At 47.5% G+C, this 21,123-nt stretch overlaps 1 protein-coding gene across 1 annotated transcript in view; it reads right to left on the bottom strand.

Annotated features, from left to right (window-relative positions):
- The window catches only part of Ccdc6 (coiled-coil domain containing 6), a 93,908-nt gene that overhangs the window by 30,513 nt on the left and 42,272 nt on the right, over positions 1-21,123 (bottom strand). The window contains exons 2-3 of the mRNA XM_055598925.1: positions 17,630-17,779; positions 3,509-3,637 (exon numbers count right to left, since the gene is read on the bottom strand). Coding sequence (XP_055454900.1) covers positions 3,509-3,637; positions 17,630-17,779 — 279 coding nt within the window. The remainder of the gene's footprint in view (positions 1-3,508; positions 3,638-17,629; positions 17,780-21,123) is intronic.

The following is a 21,123-nucleotide window of genomic DNA, read 5'->3' as shown; positions in this document are numbered from 1 at the left end:
AGTTCTAAGATGTGGTATATGCATGCAGTGGGAAGTTATTTGGCCAGAAAAGGGACAGAAGTGTGGAGACATGGAACATTATGCTAAACAAAGGGTGTCTGTCTCAAAACAAACAAACAAACAAACAAAACACATACTGTACAATGTTAGCTGGAAGAAATGCCTAGAAGAAGCAGACATCTACAGAAGGCAGTGAGGTGCTTAAGTGGAGGGACGGGCAAGGAGGAAGGTACAGCGGAACGCTCTAAAACTGACCAGTGACAGCGACACAACTGTGAATGAACGACATCAAGTATGTGACCTGTGAGTTAGGGAAGCCGTGGGTTTGAATCCCTGGGTTGGAAATTGGGCGCGGTGATGTGCACCTTTAATCCCACCAGAGGACAGAGGACCAGATATTCAAGGTCACCCTCGGCTATACTACTGAGTTTGAGGCTAGCCTGAGTGAGATCTTTAAAAAACAGAAACAAAAGCAAAACCTAAACAGATTCACACCTGCTTCCGTTCACTCCCCCTACCCAGCGCTGTCTTCTAACAGGTAAGCAACAGCTCTCTCCTTTGGTGCTCAAGGCAACACTCAGGACCTTCTGGTTAACGGTGGCCCATGGTGGGGCCAGAGGGCAGAGCACTCCCTTCAAGCAGCTAAGAGACAACAGTGTCTGCCCAAAGGAAAAAAACAAAGGCACGTACCATTGATGCTAAAAGGCCATGCATAGCACAGCACAGCACACAGACGACTGCAAGAGACAGCATAGCACCGCACACAGATACACAATGATGACCAGGGTCTCAGAAGAAACCAGAACAACCCTTCCAAACACTGGCTACCTGTAGTGAAAAACGATGCAGCACAGTTCTTCATAGTTAACCACCCAGGGTCTGCCCACACGAATGGGAGAGAGATTTTAGACGTTACGTATCTCCACTTTAATTAAAATATAATCTTGATATGTCTCATCTTAGAGTTCCTTCCATCAAAAGGCTATGTAAGGCGCACACCCTGGACAAACTTTCCTAATAAGTACAATTCATACAATGTGTACCTTTAGCTGTTGTGTAGGCCTGTAGAACGGAGAGCCTGACAGACAGTGGGGACCACCACCCCTGCCCCAGGCTTGCTTTCAATCCCCTTCTTGTGTCAGTTTCCTCTGAGATTGAAACATTCCACCCACCAGTGAAGTTCTGTAAACAGGAAAATAAACAACTCCAAATAGCTTCAGGAAGTCCCTGAAACTGACCAGATTCACTAGGCCCCTCCCTTGAAGGGTCAGCAATACTAAAGGAGGGTTCCCCTCAGACTCAAGGGAGCCAAGCTTCAAAGAAGACTTGGAGACCAGACCAGATGCCTGCAAGAAGCAGAAACCGGATGACCTGCTAGGAGAGGTTTGGACCAGAGTCACTTGGAAAGGACGTTGCAACGGCTTGAGTTGAGGCTGTGCAGGGTGCTCCAGGGTTCCAGCTTTTGTGAATTGTCACCCATATTGGCACAGGCCTTGGTGATCAAGCTGTCTTTGAGTCATCTCTGCTCCAGGGAGTAACCTCTCACCCATATTCCTGTAAACAGCCTCAATAAAACTCACTGGTTTGCCAGGCTGGACTTTGGCGGTGTCTGTATTTTGGTCTGCCATGGGTTCTTTTATCTAGGGTGAGTGGACATGTGTTGTGTGTCTCCCCTGGCAAAGTTTCATCACACAACACCACTTTCCCCACCTCCCCAGGGCCTGTGAGCCCACAGGCTCTGCTGATGCCACCTTGTGACCACAACTGATGCCTAGGAAGGGGTCATAGCCTACGAACGCACACAGGGCGGAAGCCACTTTAAGTGCTGGAAATCGACATTAATACAGGTGTCAAGTCTAGACACCACTTGCACAATACTGAGACGCTGAGACCTCTACTAAGCTGCCTGGGTGTCTCCCAGTTAAACGGCTTAGACTTGTATCATAGACTGAACCACAAATCCTCAAACGTTTACTTTGCAGGGCTGAAGGTAAACAATGTTTTTAAACCAGGGAAACAAGTCTCCTAAAACTTACATATTCCATCTAAATTTGAAAGATGATTAATAAAAACAGAGTACTCTAGGTATACTTATGAAAGAGCCAACCCTTGGAAACCAAATTTAACATAGAAGGGATGCAGACGTTTTTAAAGAAGCCACTCAGTCACACAGAAACCCAGTAACAGTCCGTCTCCTTTGATACCTTTGTGTAGGGAACTGTGTGAGTAACAAGAAGACCTGCCCGACCTCTCACTCCCTTCCTAACCAGGCAAACTGCTATAACTAGAGCTATAGGGGGCTGGAGAGATGGCTCGGTGGTTACAAGCATGTGTTGTTCTTGTAGATGAACTGGGCTCGGTTCCCAGCCTAACATGGTGCTTTATGACCACCTGTCATTCCTGTTACGTGGGACGTGATGACCTCTTCTGACTTCATGCACACAAGTGGCACATAAGAGACATGCATGCAAGGAAGACGCTCATACACATGAAATAAAGCAGATGAATTACGAGAGCTGAAGATTGACAGACAAACCAGCTGCCATAAGGTAGACAAACAGTAAAAATATGCAGACTGTGAGAGAGATCAGAGTGCTCGGATAAGAGCCTTAGCCAAATCATTACATGGGATTGTGTCTGCAAGACAGAGATGGGGTGACCTCACTGCTTGGCTTTACATGGAAGCCCATACCCACACCATGGTTGGCCTTTAATAACGTGCCTCAAGTAAGTGTCATTTCAGGCTACTGAGTGAGAAAAGGCACCAGAGATCACAAGTACAGGGATACGGTGGCCTGAATGGAAGGATGATGGCCGCCACAGCTGTGTACCACAGGAGCGGAAGGAACAGAGTGTGCTTCTAAGACTAGCTCTGGAATGGACACCCACACCACCCTGTCAGACAAACGATCGTTGAAGCCTGACTAGCCACCTTTTGAACCTCCCTGTCTGCCAACCCTGGCTTCAGACTTCCCTGTTCTATTTGTGAATGGAGACCTGGGGCTCAGAAACATAAGGACAGTTCATCAGGGTCATCCCTGACCCGGGATGCGCTGACCAGGTCTACCACTCCATTGTCAATCTCTTCAAGGCTAGCCGAGTGGAGCCCGTTCCCATGAGAGCACTAAAATTTTCCTGAACAACTCTTGAAAGCAGCTTTTGGTCCCCCACAAGCATACTGTAGGACTGACACAGAAACCATCCCGGGATTAGAATATCATCATCATCATCATCAACCTATCTCCCCCACCCCTACCCAAGCTTTGCAGGAAAGAAACTTGGTGTTTCCCACTAGAAATCAGGAGCTCACCTCACGGCTCCTGAAACAACTGCAGTTAAAGAGAGACAGCATGTGAGAGAATGGACGGGGTCTCCATGAACTCCCCAACACTCACTTAGAAAATACAGTCCCTACCATGGGAGGGAAGAGCTGGAAGGTGTCTCTCCCTCCTTCCCTCCTATTCCTCAGTGCTCCTAAGATGGCTTGAGGAGGAAGCCTAGCGCTCACCTGCTCTAAAGTGAGTTGCTTGGAGATGGTGTCATTCTCCAGCTTCTTAATCTTCTTCATCAGCTTGTTGACCTGAAACTCCTGTTCCTGCTCCAGATGCTGCTCCAGCTCTGCCTTCTCATGCTGCAGCTGGAACAGAAGAACACAGGTGTGGGCACTGAGCAACTCAAGACCATAAATACCGTGCAAATCCATGCTTCCAAAGGTGGCACCCAGGAAGCTGCTCACAAGCACGTATGCACAGCTGCCAGCTGCCTCCTTGTAAAACACAGGGCGTCAAAGAGCAGACATAAAATCATCACTAAACACAGATATTTATTCTAAAATAGTTACATGGGTGTATCTGCAGGGAGGAACTGGGAATCTGGGAAATGGCGGGAATGGACATACTGTCCTCTTTTAAGTTGCACATCACGGACAGAGCGACCAGGAACTCTGGGCACACCCATGTCAAAGGCATGTGGAGGTCAAACGACAACTTTCAGGAGAAAGGCAAGTTCTCTTCTTCTACCTTGAGACTTGGGGTTGAAGTGACATCATTGGGCTTTGGTGACAAGTTCTTTTGCCTACTCAGCCATCTCCTCAGCCCAAGGAATTTTCCATGTTGAAAGTTCACACTGTCAGTCATTAAATTAACTGTAATCTACTCAGATTTGCATCATGTCTGTAGGAAGAGATGTCACAATCCAAAAATACACTTAGCAAATTATTCAGAATTATGCTATTTCCCAAGGTGCCCGTAAACTGGTGCTGGCAAAAATCAGCAACATCAGTTTTCTTTGCTTAATGAAGTCATCCATCACACCTCCTACATCTTGCTAAAGAACCCAGGGTGTGGGGGTGGGGGGTGGGGGTGGAACCTCTCATACATGCAATTAAAAGTTAAAAGTTACGATGTTACAAGTACAATTTTTACATAATTTATATATAAAAATCAACTTACAAAGCCAAAAGGAAATTAAAGAAACCAAAGGGAGTCACAGGGGATGCCAGAGTTCTCACTAATAACCAACCACGATTTCCAACTAATAACCAGCCATGTTTTCCAATACGTTCATGCACGGTGGGAGGGGAGGGCGAGTGGGGGGGTGGGGACAGGACATGGGGACACTGATCTGTAGTGGGAGTTAGCCCTCTTCTTCAGAACCAGGAGAGACTAAGAAAAAGCCACTAGAATCCATGATGCACACAAGACTTTAACTTTTCCCTTCAATGAATGGCATGTACTGCATGAGCACTGACCAAGACCGATCACACTCGCCTCCATTTTATACAGAACACAACAGCTCACTGACCGGAGGGCAATGCACCCAGAAAGCAACACAGCTTGAGAACCACACCCTGCTCTTGACCCTGTACCCTCAGCAAACCCCAGGCAGACCTGAAGGCTGCCTTCAGACTCTGCTCCTAGCTGGGCCTAGAACATGTCTGGCATGTGGAGAGCCAAATGATTAAATCCATGAAAACTCAGAGCAGCTACCCTCCTTCAGGAGGGTGCAGTGGCTGACTGGGAGACCCTAGCCAGATCACCCCAAAAGGACAACACTGTGCCCTGAAACAGACTATCAACATTAGGCATGTTCATGGGTTAAAGGCAAGAGGCACTTAAGTTTTCTTAAACCCTTTGATCCATTTGCATAAAGGTTTTCTAAATATATATTACAACACATTTTCAACTGCCAACATTTTATTGGCTAGAAATGGCTCCTTTAACTTTTCTTTTCCTTTTGTTGGAAAGAATATTATTGCTTCTGCCCCAGGTAAATTAAAGCAATAAAGAATGGAATCTAACACTGAAAAGCTTCTGGCCCAGCAAGCATCATCTGTCAGGAGAATGTTAATCCGAGAGCAGAGAGGCCCTGGCTGATGGCAGGAAGTCATATTTAGACAGATGTTCCACTGCTGTCAATAACTGGGGAGGTATTTCCGTTAAATCCCTCATGGCGAACTAGGAACAAAGGCTGCACCAGCTCTGAATCTTAGGTTTCCTCTTCAAGAGCCATGCCCTAAGGAAAACTGGACGGTAAAGCTGTCATTAGCAGGGCAAGGTCCCCACGTTACGCTAACCACTTGGAAGCTAGCAGCTATCCCAAGCCCTGACCACACTGGAGATTCCCAGCTGTCACTGATCCCCAACAAGAGAGCAGAAACAGCCGCCCTGTTGCAGCTTCCTCCTGCCACCTCTCAGGTGACTGGCAATTCAAAGCAGAGGAAACAGAAGAGAAAATACGGTTCAGGCAGAGAAGCACAGGGATGCCCTGCACCCCCCACAGCGATGTGATTAGATTTAAGATGAAGGGGAGTGGAGCAAGGAGGGGAAGAGGGGGCGGGGGTGGGGGAAGCGCAGGCAGTGATTTTAAAGAACTACGGTTTGTCTCATATAGCCCGCCTGAGATAAAAATTCTAAACTGTCCATTTCAGGCAGATTCAGGCTACAGAACCCTACGTGGAGAGAAGTATCACGCCTGCCTTCAGGTCAGAGTAAAACTACAGGCGCACTAAACAGTGAAATTGCACGCGCAGGCTGTGTATAAAATGCACACTGTGTGAGGACAACTGAAGGGATTCTGAGCTCCCGCGTCCAGGATATCTCCAATAGGTATGAACAGATAATCCAAACTCCTAAAATGTCTGAAATTCCCCACACTTCATGTCCCAAGCATCTCAGAAAGGAGACTCCAAAGCTACCTTTACGTTAATCCAAGCAAACCTGGACATAAAAGGGCTTCAATGGACACACTGAATCCATCTGCTCGTTCAAACCATAGCTCAGGACACTATGGCTTCAACCCTGCCAGGAAGCCTGGTGGAGGAAGACCTGAGACCTGCCAGCAGAAATAAGTTCCAGTGTCCTCTGGGCCCTATCTCCAGTACGGGTGAAACCCTCAAATCCATCCTCTAAATTTCTAACCTCGCTAGAGCCCTTCACATGCTGACGGTAAGGTCTGTGATTCTTACCCCCCAAAAATAATGCCAAATAAAGTTTGCAAGCTCTAAATTATGCCCGAAATCGCACACCTGTTTCCTTAGTGCAGCAGCTTTACCGCTGTGCGTATTTTGGACAAAAAAAGGTTGTTTTGAAAATTGAAGCATTTAGAGGCCACTTACTGCTCTTGCAGAGGAACAGAGTTCTGTCCCCAACACCTACACCATGGCTTGAAACCAATCCTAACTCCAATTCCAGGGGATCTGATCCCTGTCCTGACATCTCCAGGTTATGTATGTATGTAATGCACATACAGACATTCACTCAGATGTGTGTATACATGCACATAAAACAATGCTTTAAAAACAAGGGTTTAAGTATACTCTATAGAAGGCAAGCTCAATGAGTATGGAACAACTTATAACAGTTATAGTGTTAATACAGACAATATAAATCTATGAAATAATAGACGTTCACCTAGAACTTGGCAGGTTTCACTTTAAGATAGGGTCGCAGTTGCTCAGGTTGGCTTTGAACTATTAAGCCTCAGCGTCTGCAGGAGCTGGGGTGACAAGCCTGCACAGCCAGATGACTGTGTGGAAAAGCTACAACCACTCACCCTGGGTACCACTGTGGGCAGCTGGCTAGCCTTCTATATGACGGGGTCCTCTGCCAGGCCCCAGGCTGCACGGCAATGCTGTGGATCTGACACCTTTTCTCTCTTCAGCCCTCATCAGAATCTGAGTGCCACCCAGCTTCCTCAAGGAGGCCCGAGATGCCTCACTCAACCATAATCCTCCTCTCCGTATGAAACTTCCTGTCTCCACCAATATGCTGAGACAGCTGAGAGCTCAGAGGGCCACAACCACCTGCATGGGACCCGGTTAAAGTTACAGAGGACAACACTGTAGTTAGCTACTTCAGTTCATATAACCCTTGAGAAAATACCCAAAAATGTCTGAGAACATTAATCTCCCCTCAGGAAGCAATTTTACAGCCCTCAACTGAGCAGGAACTCCAACATACATGAGCTCCAGAATCACCACGAGGGTCTCTTAGAGAACACTGTGGTCTCTACCACACCCCTGGGCCCCTGCTGGTGCTGGTTCCATCCTTCTTGCTCAGCACTTCCCTTACGTCTCTGTCCTCCACCACATGAATTCTGTCTCCACCATGGCTGTCCAACATGCCCTTATGACCCAGACTTACTATCCTTCATGAGATGACACCAATGGACCTCCCCAGACCCACTGATGACCATGGATCAGCAGATGTCTCAGTCAAGGTTACTATTGTTGACACACCATGACCTTGGGGAAGGGAGGGTTTGTTTGGCTCATGCTTCCATATCACTATTCATCATCAAGGGAAGTCAGGGCAGGAACTCAAGCAGGGCTGGAGCCTGGAGGCAGGAGCTGATGCAGAGGCCACAGAGGGGTGCTGCTCATTGACTTGCTCTTCATGGCTTGCTCAGCCTGCTTTCTTATAGAACCAGGACCACCAGCCCAGGGATGGCTCCACCCCTGGTGGGATGGCTGGATCCTCCCCCATCAATCACTAAGAAAGAGCTCTACAGATTTGCCTACAGCCACATCTTATGGAGGCATATGACTACAGTTGGTGTCAAGTTGACATAAAATCTGGCCAGCACAGCAGACAAGCCCTGATACGCCAGTGTCCTCTTCAGTGCTCCAGAACAACTTCCTATTAACTGCAGATCAAGTCCAAAGACATTCACATAATGTTCAAAGTTCTTCCAAAAGTCAGCTCCTCAGCTTCCCCCCAAGCTCAGTACAAGTGACGGCACGAGGTTTACCCAAAAGCCTGAACAAGGACGTGGCTGTGAAGGCCAATCTTGGGCTAGGGAGATGGCTCAGTGGGTGAAGTAGCTGCCATGTAAGCTTGAGGATACTGTTGACCCAGCACCCAGGCAAAACGCTAGGTGGAAGCAGCAGCACCCCTATCATATCGGAGCTGGGTGGTGGTGGTAACAGACAGATCCATAAAGCTCACTGGCCAGCACAAGAGCTGACTTAGAGCTCTATGTTCAGTGAGAGATGCCATCACAAGAGGCAAGCAGAGTGGGCTGGGAAGATGGCTCCACCGCACATGTGTGAGGATCAGACATCAAATCCCCAGGATCCATGTGAAACCACCAGGTGTGAGGGTGCACCTGCCATCCCAGTGCTCCTGAGGGGCGGGAGGCAGAGGCAGGAGAACCCAGGAAACTCGAGGCCTAGCTACCCTGTATACACAGCTTCAAACAACAAAAAGACCTTGCCTCCATCAAGGCAGAAGGCACGGGCCAACACATAGACACACATATACATCACACACACAAATAAATGGAGAGATTTTGAGGAAAGTACCAGATACCTAATGTAGATATCTGGCCTGCATACACATGTATACATTCATGTACACGCATCTGAACACACATACTACACACATCCAGAGGCAAAGCTCATGGTCTTTTACCATAGTCTTTTTCTCCGAATTATAAAACTGGGCTGGTTAAAAAAAGGCTTCTGGAGTTGGCTCAGGCCTAGGGCGAGTAACAACACCGCTAGTCACAGAGCCCTGAAAGTGGCTGCTTCTACCTCATGCCGTCACCTTATGCCTGCCTTTGCCTGCAGAGCCCAGCTTCCTCATCCCAACTCAGTAACACTGGGGTCCTCCCACTGCAGCACACATCTAGCTGTTCCTATGTCTTCTAATGAGAGTTTGTGGCACTTTTAGCATTCTAGAAGCAGGGAACCCACTTGAGGGTGCTGCCACGTCCCAAGCACCTTGGGTAATTTGCTGCATTTACTGCCCTCATTTGGTGTAGGAACTATGACCCCAGGACAGAAGCTTGCGGACACAAGCTTCACAGCCAGAAGCCTTGTGGGAAAGGGAGGAATGTAGGGTTCCAGGCAAAGTCCCTGGCTTCAAACCCTTTGCCCTCAGCCTTGGCGTAAGCCAGTGGTTCTCAACCTTCCTAATGCTGTGAACCTTCCTCATGTTGTGGTCACACCCAATCATAACATTATTTTCACTGCTACTTCTTAAGTGTAATTTTATCACTGTTACGAATCATAACACAGACATCTGACATGCACTATAGCTGATATGCAACACCCACAAGGGGCTGGGACCCTCATGCCGATGACCGCTGGCACAAGGGGCTGCCAGCACTCTCTGTATTGCCCTTGCAGGACTGCACGCTTGCTGAAGGACAGTGACCAGGAAACTCTTGACTCCAGAACACACAGTGGCTGGATGCATGGCTACACCTGTACTTTGCATGCGCCGCCTGCGCTAGAATAAGCCTGGGAATGACTGAAACAACTCGATGTACACAAAGGACACGGTCACGACACGTCAACACCAAGAACAGGGCTGTGACGGTGTCCAATTACACAGCACAAGGCTGCACACTGCCAAGTAGCAGACACCACTGTCCTCCTCTCAAACCCCCCAACCCAAGCTCCTCAACTCCTGATTCTCATGGGAGTCATTTCCTTGTATCCTTTTATTTCCTTTTTCTTTCTTTACTGCCTGTAGCATACATTCAGATACCAGCTTTGCCTGGTTTTGAGTTCTTTTTATGCAGCTACCTCTACTAAAGGTACTTGGTATAAGGTAAGCTGTGGCTCATTTATTTTTATTGCACCAAGCACTCAAGTGAATGAACATGCCACATTCATCCTCTACTAGTCTGAGTGCCCAACTGAATGAGCATGCCATGTTTATCCTCTACTGGTCGTGGACACTGGGTCCTTTCTAGTTTCTGGTTCTTAGAAGTGATAGGCAACAGAACCTCCTCTTCAGCCAAGGGTGAGGATGATGCCATCTTAGGGATATTATCAGCTTATGCGAATCTTTCCCAAAGGTGTCACAACAATTCCAAGTCTCTCTCAACGGTGATCACTAAGTCCTTAGCACACTTCCTGATTACTAACTGATTACTTACTTTCTTCCTCATGTCCTGGCCACTTAGCCATCTACCAACCAGAGCAGTGTGGTCAACTTCTTTGCCATTTCTCCTCCCAGCTGTTTGTCTGTCATCTGTCTGTCTCCCTCACTGGACTGCAGTTCCACATTGGTTGTGTGGGTACAGACACCTTGTCCCGCTCTCTGTGGCTTTGTCTTGTGCCCTCCTTACACGATCTCCTGTGGTGTCTTTGACCCTTTTCTCCAGGCACATCTCCTGGCAATGGCACTGATTCCTACAGAGAGAAGTCCCAATGACAATACCCCATAGCCCAGATGTCTCCACTGAGCCAGGGCCTCTGTCCAAAGGCCTGTTTTCTCCTTCTGAAGTCTAGACATCTCCACTGAGCTTCCGACCTTCTAAGCCAACCAGCTGCTTTCCCACTTTAAACCACAAGAACTGCTTCTCCAGCCATAGGGGCCCACACTAGCAGGTCCCCTGTGATCCTCTGTATGAAAGGCATTCCTACTGATGGCTAACGTTCATCCATCTGTCAAGACACAAGATGCACAGTTCCAGCTGGAAATGATAACATTTCCTGTCCCCTCATAAATCCAGCAAGCTTCTGCCCTGGCTTTACCTAATGGTGTTTTTGTTTTGTTTTGGTTTGTTTTTTTTAACCTTTATTTACCGCTGCTATCTTCTCTATCGCTTATTTTATGTCCAAGGTGATAGAGAAAGCACTTTCCAAGACTCGGAACTAACGCACTCAAGGACGCACTGCATGTGCGAAAATGCATGTTCACAGACTTCCAGAGAAACTTGGCAATGTTAGGATTTTAATTTATTTTTATTTTTTTGTGACTGGGTGTGCTTTGAGAGCATTTATCTGTACAGCACACGTGTTCAGTGCCCCAAGGAGGACAGAGTAGAGTTGCATCCCCTTAGAACAGGAGTTGTTGATGGTTCGAAGACATAATGGAAGTGCTGGGAAAGGGACCCAGGTCCTCTGGAATTGCAGCCAGCACTCTAGACCACTGAGCTATCGCTCTAGCCCCTCGACAATGGTTTGTCACGGGAGAGCTTGACCATTCATTTTCTCCAGTCCTAAGGCTGATCCCATTCTACAGGGAGCTGCCTAGCATGCTATTTACAGGGGAATTAGGACTTATACTTTGGCCACTGACGGGGCTGTGGCATTTCAAATGCAATTTAAACAATCTGGCAGCTCCTTGCAGCTGTTTTGTGAATGGAACATATAAAAACATTTTGCTCAATGAAAGGAAATGAAAACCAGACAGAGCTGAGAGTCTGGTAATTGAGACTGAGAAGCAACTAGAAAAAAAAAAAAAATCTTCCAACTGCTTTGATAGCTATAATGTGAAAGCACTCCCCCTGGTCGGTATTATCTCTGAACACCGCTGGCCACATGGACCACAGGTCCAGCCAACTTAATGAAAAACATTTATCAAGGTCTCTTCTCCTCCCCCACAGGAGGCAAAGTTGTCATCTGAACAGATGCCAAGACACTCTTGACCTCGGTGACCCTGAAATTAAGAAAACAGTTTCCTATATTCTCACTACGTCATGTGATCCTGCTGTCTGCAGGAACCAAATAAAATGCATTACCGCCTTATTGGGGCTGGCAGGAAATGGCCGCAAATCCTAGCGCGCATCTCTGAAAGGGGCAGGCTGGGAGTCTGTTTGCGCCCAGTGCCTATGGACACACCAGGCTACTCAGAGGCACAAGCTCTAGGAGTTCCAGAAAAAAATTCACTGGGTGGTACTGGAAGGAGACACCACTTCGCCGTGAGGGAGGAGGAGGAGGCAGGGCGGGAGCCTAACCAAATGCTTTCTTTTATAAGTTGCCTTGGTCACGGTGCAACTTATGGTGCAGTAGAAGAGTGAATTGCCTTCTCCCTCCTCAAGGCTCGTCCCCAGGGCCAGACTTCCTCCAGCAAGAGCACCTTGCTTCCAAGACAGGCAGCAACTAAGGATCAAGTATGCAAACCCCTGAGTCGGTGGTGGCAGTTGTGGTGGTGGTGGTGGTGGTGGTGGTGGTGGGCGTTCTTAAATCAACCACCACAGCTCGGACAGTGCTAACTGGGCACTTCTTGTGTCTCCTTCCCATCTCTGTTCCCTGGTAAAAGAGATGGAAGGCTGCTGCGGCTGCAGCATTGTACCCAGTCTGAGGCATCATCTTCCTGTGATGGCCATCTGAAGCACCAGCTGTCAATCTCCCGCAAGGTGCCCACACCCCTGGTGCTGGCGGCTTCACCACCAGCTTTGCACAAAACTTCCTTCCATTGTTTCTACAGATGCTAGGAAACTGCTTCAAGTACTTTAATTCAGGAAGGCATTCTAACCTCAATGGTAAAATCAATAACAAAAATGACACATGAGAGGCCGGAGAGATGACGGCTTAGCAGTTAATGGTACCCACTGTCCTTGCAGAAGACATGAGCTCAGTTCCCAGCACCCATGTTGGGCAGCTCACAATTATCTGTAACTCCAGCTCCACAGGCATCCAAACACACTGTTCTGGCCTCTGCGGGCATTGCACAAACATGCACAAACACTTAATACACACATAATTAGAAAACAGAACCAACTTATTAGCATGATACTATAGTCGTTTCTATTCTAGCTAGAATGGCCACATTTCCCTCTGGGCCAGATTCTACTTCAAGTGTTAAATCAAAGGTATAAGATCTTGAACCTATTTGTTGTTTTAACGTATGCTACTTGAAAACTGGAAGATTTTTTTTTTAATTGAGGAAGATGTAATCTTCCTTACCCTCAATTATTATACCGTAAAAAAAAAAAAAAAAAAAAACGGGCCCAAAGTATTCGTTGACTTTTTGTAGTTCTATTTACAGAGAGAAGTAAAAGCAACAATCAGAAACAGGGTGACATGCACACACAAAGGACGTGAACCTGATGTATCTGGTTGTGCATACAGCCCAGTGGGGACTGTCCAGCTGCTAATGCCAGGCCAAGTGAGCACTGAAGAGCCATAGTAGGAAACTAGGGCAATTAGGAATTCTGTTCTTATCAACAGAGGGTCAGCATGGAGTGAATCCCACCGGGCAAATGGATTATACTAGTTCTTTTTTATTTTATTTTTTTTATTCATTACCGTTTATTCACTTTGTATCCCCCCTGTACCACCCTCCCTCTTCCCCACCCGTGTCCCTCTCCCAGTCCACTGAAAAGGGAGGTCTTCCTCCCCTTCCCTCTGATCCTAGTCTATCAGATCTCATCAGGAGTGGCTGCATTGTCTTCTTCTGTGGCCTGGTAAGGCTGCTCCCCCCTTAGGGAGAGGTGATCGAGGAGCAGGCCACTCAGTTCATGGAGTAAATGAGAACCTTCTATCTACCCGGAACATGCCTGCCTGCGGGGCCTCAATGCCATGTGTGGATCTGAGGGCTAAAGTCAGAGGTGCAAGGAGGAGTTCTCAACAGGCAAGAGCAATCTAGCTGATGGAATTTTTAAATCCCATTTAAAAAGTGTCGAGTTACAGAAATGCATGTTGCTTGTATACAACGATGAGAAAAGGCATTACACAAGCAATGAAGATAAGCTAGCTGGGTGTGATGGTGCATATCTGTGATCCCAGTACTTGAAAGGCTGAGGCAGGAGAATCCTGAACTGGGGTACTATCAAGACCTTCCCTCAAAACGTTAACACATTAACAAATAAACAATAGACTGTGTGATCAGCACCCAATGCTCTAGAGAGCTGCTTTTGAGACTTTTTTAAAAAACATTTATTATTTATCTCTGCCTGTATGTGTGCCTGCAGGCCACAATGGGGACCAGATCTCACTATAGATGGTTGTGAGCCACCATGTGGTTGCTGGGAATTGAACTCAGGACCTTTGGAAGAACAGACAGCTGTTAACCTCTGCACCATCTCTCCAGCCCCTTTTCCCCAGACTTTTTTCTAATGTACGTGTCTCATATCACAGCCTGACCTACAGTTTGCTCACAAGAACATCATATACACATTTTAACTACAAACAGTGATGACAACGCCTTCTCTCTGAGGGACCGCAGAGCAGGTCAGCACTACACCCTCCCCAAAATCATTCTCTTTGGTCACTTCTTTCACGAATCAAGTAGTCAGTCCCACAATTTGGGCTCATAAAGACACACATTTCTTAGAATAAAGTTTTTATAAGATAGAAAAGCATGGAGCAGTTAAAAGCACTTGTTGATCCCACAGAAGACCCCGGTTTGGTTCCCAGCACCCACATGGTGGTTCATAATCCTCTGTAATACTGGTCCTAGGGGATATGCCCCTTTTAAACAAAACAAAACAAAAAAGCACATGCCAGCCCCTCTCCTCCCCAAGGGAGAAGAGCTACACGATGCAAGCTTGACTGTGTGTGTTGTCTGCTTTACTGAGGATTATCTTCATCCCAGATTGGTAGTCTGAGGGGGCCTCTCATCTACAATTTCATGAACTGGGTTTTGGTTTTAAAGGGGTAGTGGGGGCATTCCTGTCAACCCATGAAGACAGAGAAAGGCAGACCTCCACTGGGCCTCAGCTAACAAGTCTCTTTTGTTCTCAGGAATCCCTCTGAAACACATATTTTAAAAATGCCCAATCACTACAGAAAAACCACACTGTCCTATAAATAGGTGCCCAGTAGCCTTTAGGTGAAACAAGCTAAACACTGTCGTGGAAAACATGTCAACTCTGCCCTGTGTCTGTCAGTAGCACCTACAACATGGTTTCTCGTAGCAAGCTTTTTATTTCGAAGCATCATAAACAGAAGCAAACACCTAGAAAGCCATATTAAAGCAATTATACAATTAGAAAGGCCTATTGGCCACAATTACTCTAAAAAATCTTCCAGATGGAGAAAGTATTTCCACACTGGGTGGTTCAGAGTTTCAGTATTCAGCAAAGGGCCGGCTGAATCCATTAAGGAGATGTGTACCATACACCAAGAAATGAGGACCAAACCCCAGACAGCCCTTTCCTGTAGCTATGAATCCTCCAACTGGTCAATGGCGGAGGTTCTCAGACATTTGTAGAACCTGGCTCATGGTTTGAGGGAATACGTCCATCATGGGTGTGGCAGTGGGCATGAAGTGGATTTTCCTGCTGCATCCTCAGGGAGAAAGCAGAACGAGATGAATGATGGTGCTCAGCTCACTCTCTCTCAGTTACCCAGGACCCCAGGCCATGGGGATGGTTGGCGTCCAATCAGGGTAGGTCTTCCCTCCTCCGTTAAGCCTGTCTGGAAATGCTCTCACAGTGCATCTCCTATGCTCATTCTAATCCTGTCAGGTTTTCAACCAGGATCACCCATCGCAGCTGATGGCTTAACAGGACACGTTTATAAAGCTGCAAAATGACCCCCACTTGGAGGTTAGCCAGAGATGCACACCTTCAAGCAACACGCTTCTCAATGCCTTCAAAACCCCAAGACCCAGAAGAGGATGAGGCAACGTAAGAGTTTCAGTTTGACAACACTGTGTATATGGAGGGCAGTGCCATTGTCAGATATTAATGCATAAAGCCCTCAAAAACAAACTATAGGTTCACCACAACAAGTTAACAACCAACAACCACCTAAAAGTCTAAAACCCAAGGCAAAATTCACAAGAAACTGTCTACGGACGTGCCAACCACCCCGGTGTCCAACAGCCAGAATCTGACAGTGTGTCCCAAGACACCACGCCGTGTACTATGACAAGGGGTGGACACCGGGCACTGCCACATGAAGTCTCAGGCTACATGCTACTTTTGTGGGGAGTGTGTTACATAGTTCAAACACTATTCTCTTTAGAAAGAAAGATTAGGGGTGTGGAGGCAGGTTCATAATAGAGAGCTGAATTGATAACACATTGGGAGGTCAGTGCGCTGCCCAAGCTGGCTCATGCCTGGCCTGTCACCTCCTGGGGCTCTCACATTTCTCCCTCTTTTTCTGTATCTTACTAGAAGGGACACCACTGTCACTGGAAAGGCAGGCCACCGCAAGTCAAATTAACCTCCTCCCCCCTCTCTAAATTACAATGCAAGAATTTTTTTTTTTTTTAACTGTGCAAAACATTCTGCTATGAGCCTCTGCTAATGACCGTCCTGGCCACCTGTATCAGTCCCACATCAATGGCCACTTTTGGAATCAAATTTGGTACAAGCTCCAGCACTGTCTTTACTCAGTGACAAGGAACGAAAAATCGAGAAAGGGACTTTCCCGGATGAACGATCTTACCGATGAAGCTTCTATACACCAAAGCTTCCTGGAGGAGCGCCTGTGTGAGGAGGTAAGAGCCCCCCGGCACAGCGTGGCAGGCCGACAGCATCTTCTTATAAAGAACCTCACACTAAGACACAGAAAATGCAGACACAGGCTTCCTTTAGTGACACCTCAGCACGGATAAAGATGGCCTCCGCATGGTTGTCTACCTGCTATCTCAGTATCTGACTTATTATTAAATGAATAGGAATTAAACATACAAACTCTCTCTATAGAGCAGTGGGTCCTCCACCTTCCCGATGCCTCGACCCTTTAATACAGTTCCTCATGTTGTGGTGACCCCCAGCCATAAAATTATTTTCGTTGCTACTTCACAACTGTAATTTTGTTAGTTATGAATCATGACGTGAACATCTGATATTTCAGATGGTCTTAGGCAACCCCTATGAAAGGTTCATTCAAAACTCCAAAGGGGTCGTGACCCTCAGGTTGAGAGCCACTGCCGTAGGAGTTTTTAGTTGTATTTTGTTAGTGAATTTTGCAACCAACCCAAACAAGCAGGGAAACCAATGAATTCCTACCACAGAGCCAAGCCCTCCTGTGTGCTTTGTGTATGGCTCGGCTGCAGAACTCTAGAGACGGGAGTGCGATCCGCTCAGTGACCCACCACTCACCCACCAGAACATGCCCACACTTCAGTCACAGACGTGAGTGCAGAAGACCCTCCTACGACTGTGGAGGTGTGGGGAGACGCACCAGAAAGAAACCTTCCATTTGATGCTGAGCCCGTATTTCCACGATGCTACCTGTGTGCAGCCTCCCCCGTGGTTTTAAGCTGGTGCCCATAAGCTACACACTGCCACCCTTCCTGAGCAGGCAGGCAGGCTCCAGAGCCACCATCTGAAGGATCCATATCCGTGTTCTTAAACCTCACAGAACCCAGGCAGCAACTGCGTTGGCACATGTGAAGTGAAGCACTCTATAAAAGCCATTTTCCCTGGAGCGGGAGAGGAAAGCAAGCACGTTGGGGGGACCGGGGAGAGGGTGGAGCAAGAGACCATTTACCTGCATGAGTTTCCGTGAGAGTTCATTGGTGAGAAATTCCTCCTCCTTCTCATAATTCACAGCGAGGGTCTCTTTCTCCTTCTGCAAGGCCTGGATTTTCTTGAATAAAGTGTTGCTGATGAATTCTTCTTCCTGCTCAGCCCGCGCTTGCTGTTTAAAAAAATTGAAAGAACAAAACAAAAACATGTGGTGAGGACTCGGAGAACTTCCCGAACGTAGCACAGCTCTTGCTTCTAGTGGGGCCCAGTTTAAGGAGAGCTCTATTTTCATCTGTGAACCATCATTCAAAGCAGAGGAATTTGAGTGTGGCGCGGTGGCACACACCTGTAATCCCAGCACTCAGGGAGGCTGAGGCAGGCAGATCTCTGTGAGTTCGAGGCCAGCCTGGTCTACAGAGGGAGTTCTAGGACTGCCAGGGCTACACAGCAAAAACTCTACGTGAAAACAACAACAAAGCAGAGGTATTTGGCAGTGGCACTATGAACAACTTCACTGTGAGTCCAAGGGCCTCGGTGGACTACTCATGAGCCTTCTTAACAATGGCAGGTCAAACTAGCAAAGAGTGGATTTCCCTCCCAACAGACGGGGCAACCTGTGACTAGTGAATACTCCCTCAATGCCACCACCTTGAATGAACCATGAATCCCAGCACATCCATGTGTTCTTGGAACTGTCACAGAGGGGCATTGAGTCCTCAGGAGTACTTACTGTGAGGTAATACAAATGGATGATCCAAGGCTAATAGAAAGACAAGTTTGCACATTTGACTCTTTCCCTACTGGAAACCCAGGGGTGGAAGCTGGGGTGACTGCCAAGGCAAGTATGACTGAGTTGAGAACACACCGGCAACACTCCACCAAAAGGGGCCAAGCATAATGCGGTAGGTGGCACCATTCTTCTGCCATCTCATCTCCCCCAGAGTTCTTAATAAACAAAACCACTTGAAGAAAGTCCCCTTTAGAAAGAAAACAGACTCAGAGGAAAGACACCAACATTTCCATGTATTTATTCCACATACATTCCTTTAGTTGTTTGTTTGTTTTTTAATTTTTGAGATTTTTTTGTGTATGGTGTGTGTCTGCGTGGATGTCTGGCACCGTATGTGCGCAGTGCCCACGGAAGCCGGGAAGGCAGTGCCCGCTCCCCTGGGACTAGGATTATAGGCTACTGTACGCTACCGTGTGGGTGCTGGGAGTCAAACCAAGATTCCCTCGGGGAAGAGCTGCCAGCGCTCCTACTTGCTGAGCCATCTCTCCAGCCCCTTCCTTTATTATTTTAAATAGATATTTTAATTTTACTGTTGGTGTGTATAAGTAGAAAGCACACAGCCAAATCCAGGGAGAGAAAGCTGCATAAAGCATAAATTCCACGTCTCTGCTGACACTAGACAGCCAGAAAGACAGAAAAGAAAATAAGTAAATAAATAAAAGGCCCCACTCTCACTCTTCCCCCGGCCCCACTCTCACGCTTCCCCCGGGCCCACACTCATTCCACTCCCACCACCACCCAGACGCCAGCTTCCCTATAGGACACCTTTATCCTCATGGTTTCAATGGCAGTAAAACCGTGTAATGCTCAGCCTGAAATTCAGAACTACGCAAAAGATGGGCACTCAGAGACTGGTCAGCACCCGAGTTCCTGGAAAAGCCACTATGGATAGTCTAGGGGAGGTGAGCTTCAAACAGCATACCCACTAGCTACAGAGCCCACAGCCAGCCAAGGACACCAGGAAGTTCCCTCCGGCTTCCCTTACACGCTTCTTAACTAGCTTTTGGCATGACCTCCCCTCCCTGCTAAAGTCAGGGAAAACAGCTGAGAACTCAACGTTTGTCTTTTAAATCAGTATCTATTCTTCCAAATGCAGAAACTCCACCATCTCCTGCTCACATCAAAGGCAAGGATCTGAAGTATTCGCATACCTATCTTAGAGATCTACCATCTACCCAAGCTACTTGCGCTTCTGGCTCTGACCAACCTGGTCCAATTCTCACTACTTACGGAAGTTCTACAGACAGAGGGAAGCTGCTCAGCCGGCAGAGCTGACTCTGGGCTTAGATTTCAAAGGGGTAGCTGCCACAAGCCAACATCAGCACCAAGCCCACCTCCACCACATGCACGCCATCGCCCATGGTCTTAAATGACTGGTAGTTTCACAAGCAGTAAAGGAGGCGCCAGCAGGCTGGCCTGACCACCTCCCCCTTTGCATGTGGCCTACAGGGGACCATGAGAGGCTTCCAGCTCTGACACTGGAGATCAGCCTCCGGGCTAAATCTACTTGGTTCCTCTGTCTCATCATTTCATACCGAGTTAAAGGGATGGCAGGCTGCAACGCTTGCTAAACAAGAACCTGAAAGACAGGCAGGGGCTTTGTGGTTGCCCAAGAGTGGGGAACGGCATCCGCAGTTCTAAACACACTAGCAGCCCCTGAAACACACCTTCTAAAGGGGCAATTTTACCCTGAGAAGGGACTCCCTTTAACAGAGAGCGTTTTTAGCAATTAACAATCAAAAATGTTTTATACGTCTCTGTTTTCTATTCTTCCCAGGCACAGGGCGGCGGGGGGGGGGGGGTTGTGGCAAATGAAACTATTCACCATTTGAGAGTAGTCATTTATCCCTTGGCAAAGCCCATTGGTAGAAAATGCTCCTCCAAAAACCTGCTTAAACATGAAGGATTATCCTGCTGAAGACTATCTGAAACTAGGTGTCCTGGCATGTACCTGTAACCCCAGCATTTGGGACACTTCAGCAGGATTACAATGAGTTTGAGGGCAGCTTCAGCTATGCAATAAGACCTCGTCTCAAGAGCCCGCTGAGGCTACCGGAGTTTATGGAAAGCCCCTTCAGCTAAGGTTTCCTGGCTGTTCTGAGTTCACGTTGGGGCCATCTGATTGGCACAGGTTAAGAATGAGTTCATAACCGAAGACAAAGGTGAGACGTATTCAACACTGCCTCTGAGAACAGTGTTTTGAGAAAAGTGTGACATGGCATCCAGTCCTGACGGTATCCTATATGTATGGGTAAACCTGATCACTGCATACAGAAGCCATTTGTCACAGGAAAGCTTCTGTCCATCTAATACCCTACAGGCTTTCACCCACAGCATGTAGCATCATCTCAACTTCAGTCTTTGTTTTTGTTCTTTACACCCCAACCTTAATACAGGCCCTTGTATTTAATCTGGGCATGGCCATCTTTGGAATGTATTCCCTACAAGAGGTCAGGAGGGCAGCAGACAGAAAGCAGGGTAAGAACAAAGAGCAAGCCGGGGCACTAGTCCCAAGACACCAGCAGGTTAACCACGGGAGATAAACCGGGTTCCTTGTGAAATCTCATCCTCCGGTGACATCAGCTGTTTACCCCTGTTATCTGAAATGCTTGAAAACCTCAGTGCCCCTAAGCATGTCTCAGTTCAAAATCAAACCTGCATCTCAAAGCTGAACAAACAGATCAAGGTTTGCCGATCACTGTGTGAACTCTCAGATCAAAATGTAA

This window comes from Psammomys obesus, unplaced genomic scaffold, assembly GCF_907164565.1.
Source record: "Psammomys obesus unplaced genomic scaffold, mPsaObe1.curated_primary_1811, whole genome shotgun sequence".
NCBI classification, from domain to species: domain Eukaryota; kingdom Metazoa; phylum Chordata; class Mammalia; order Rodentia; family Muridae; genus Psammomys; species Psammomys obesus.
Note: the sequence above shows the minus strand (reverse complement) of the source record. Positions and strands in the feature narration are given on the sequence as shown.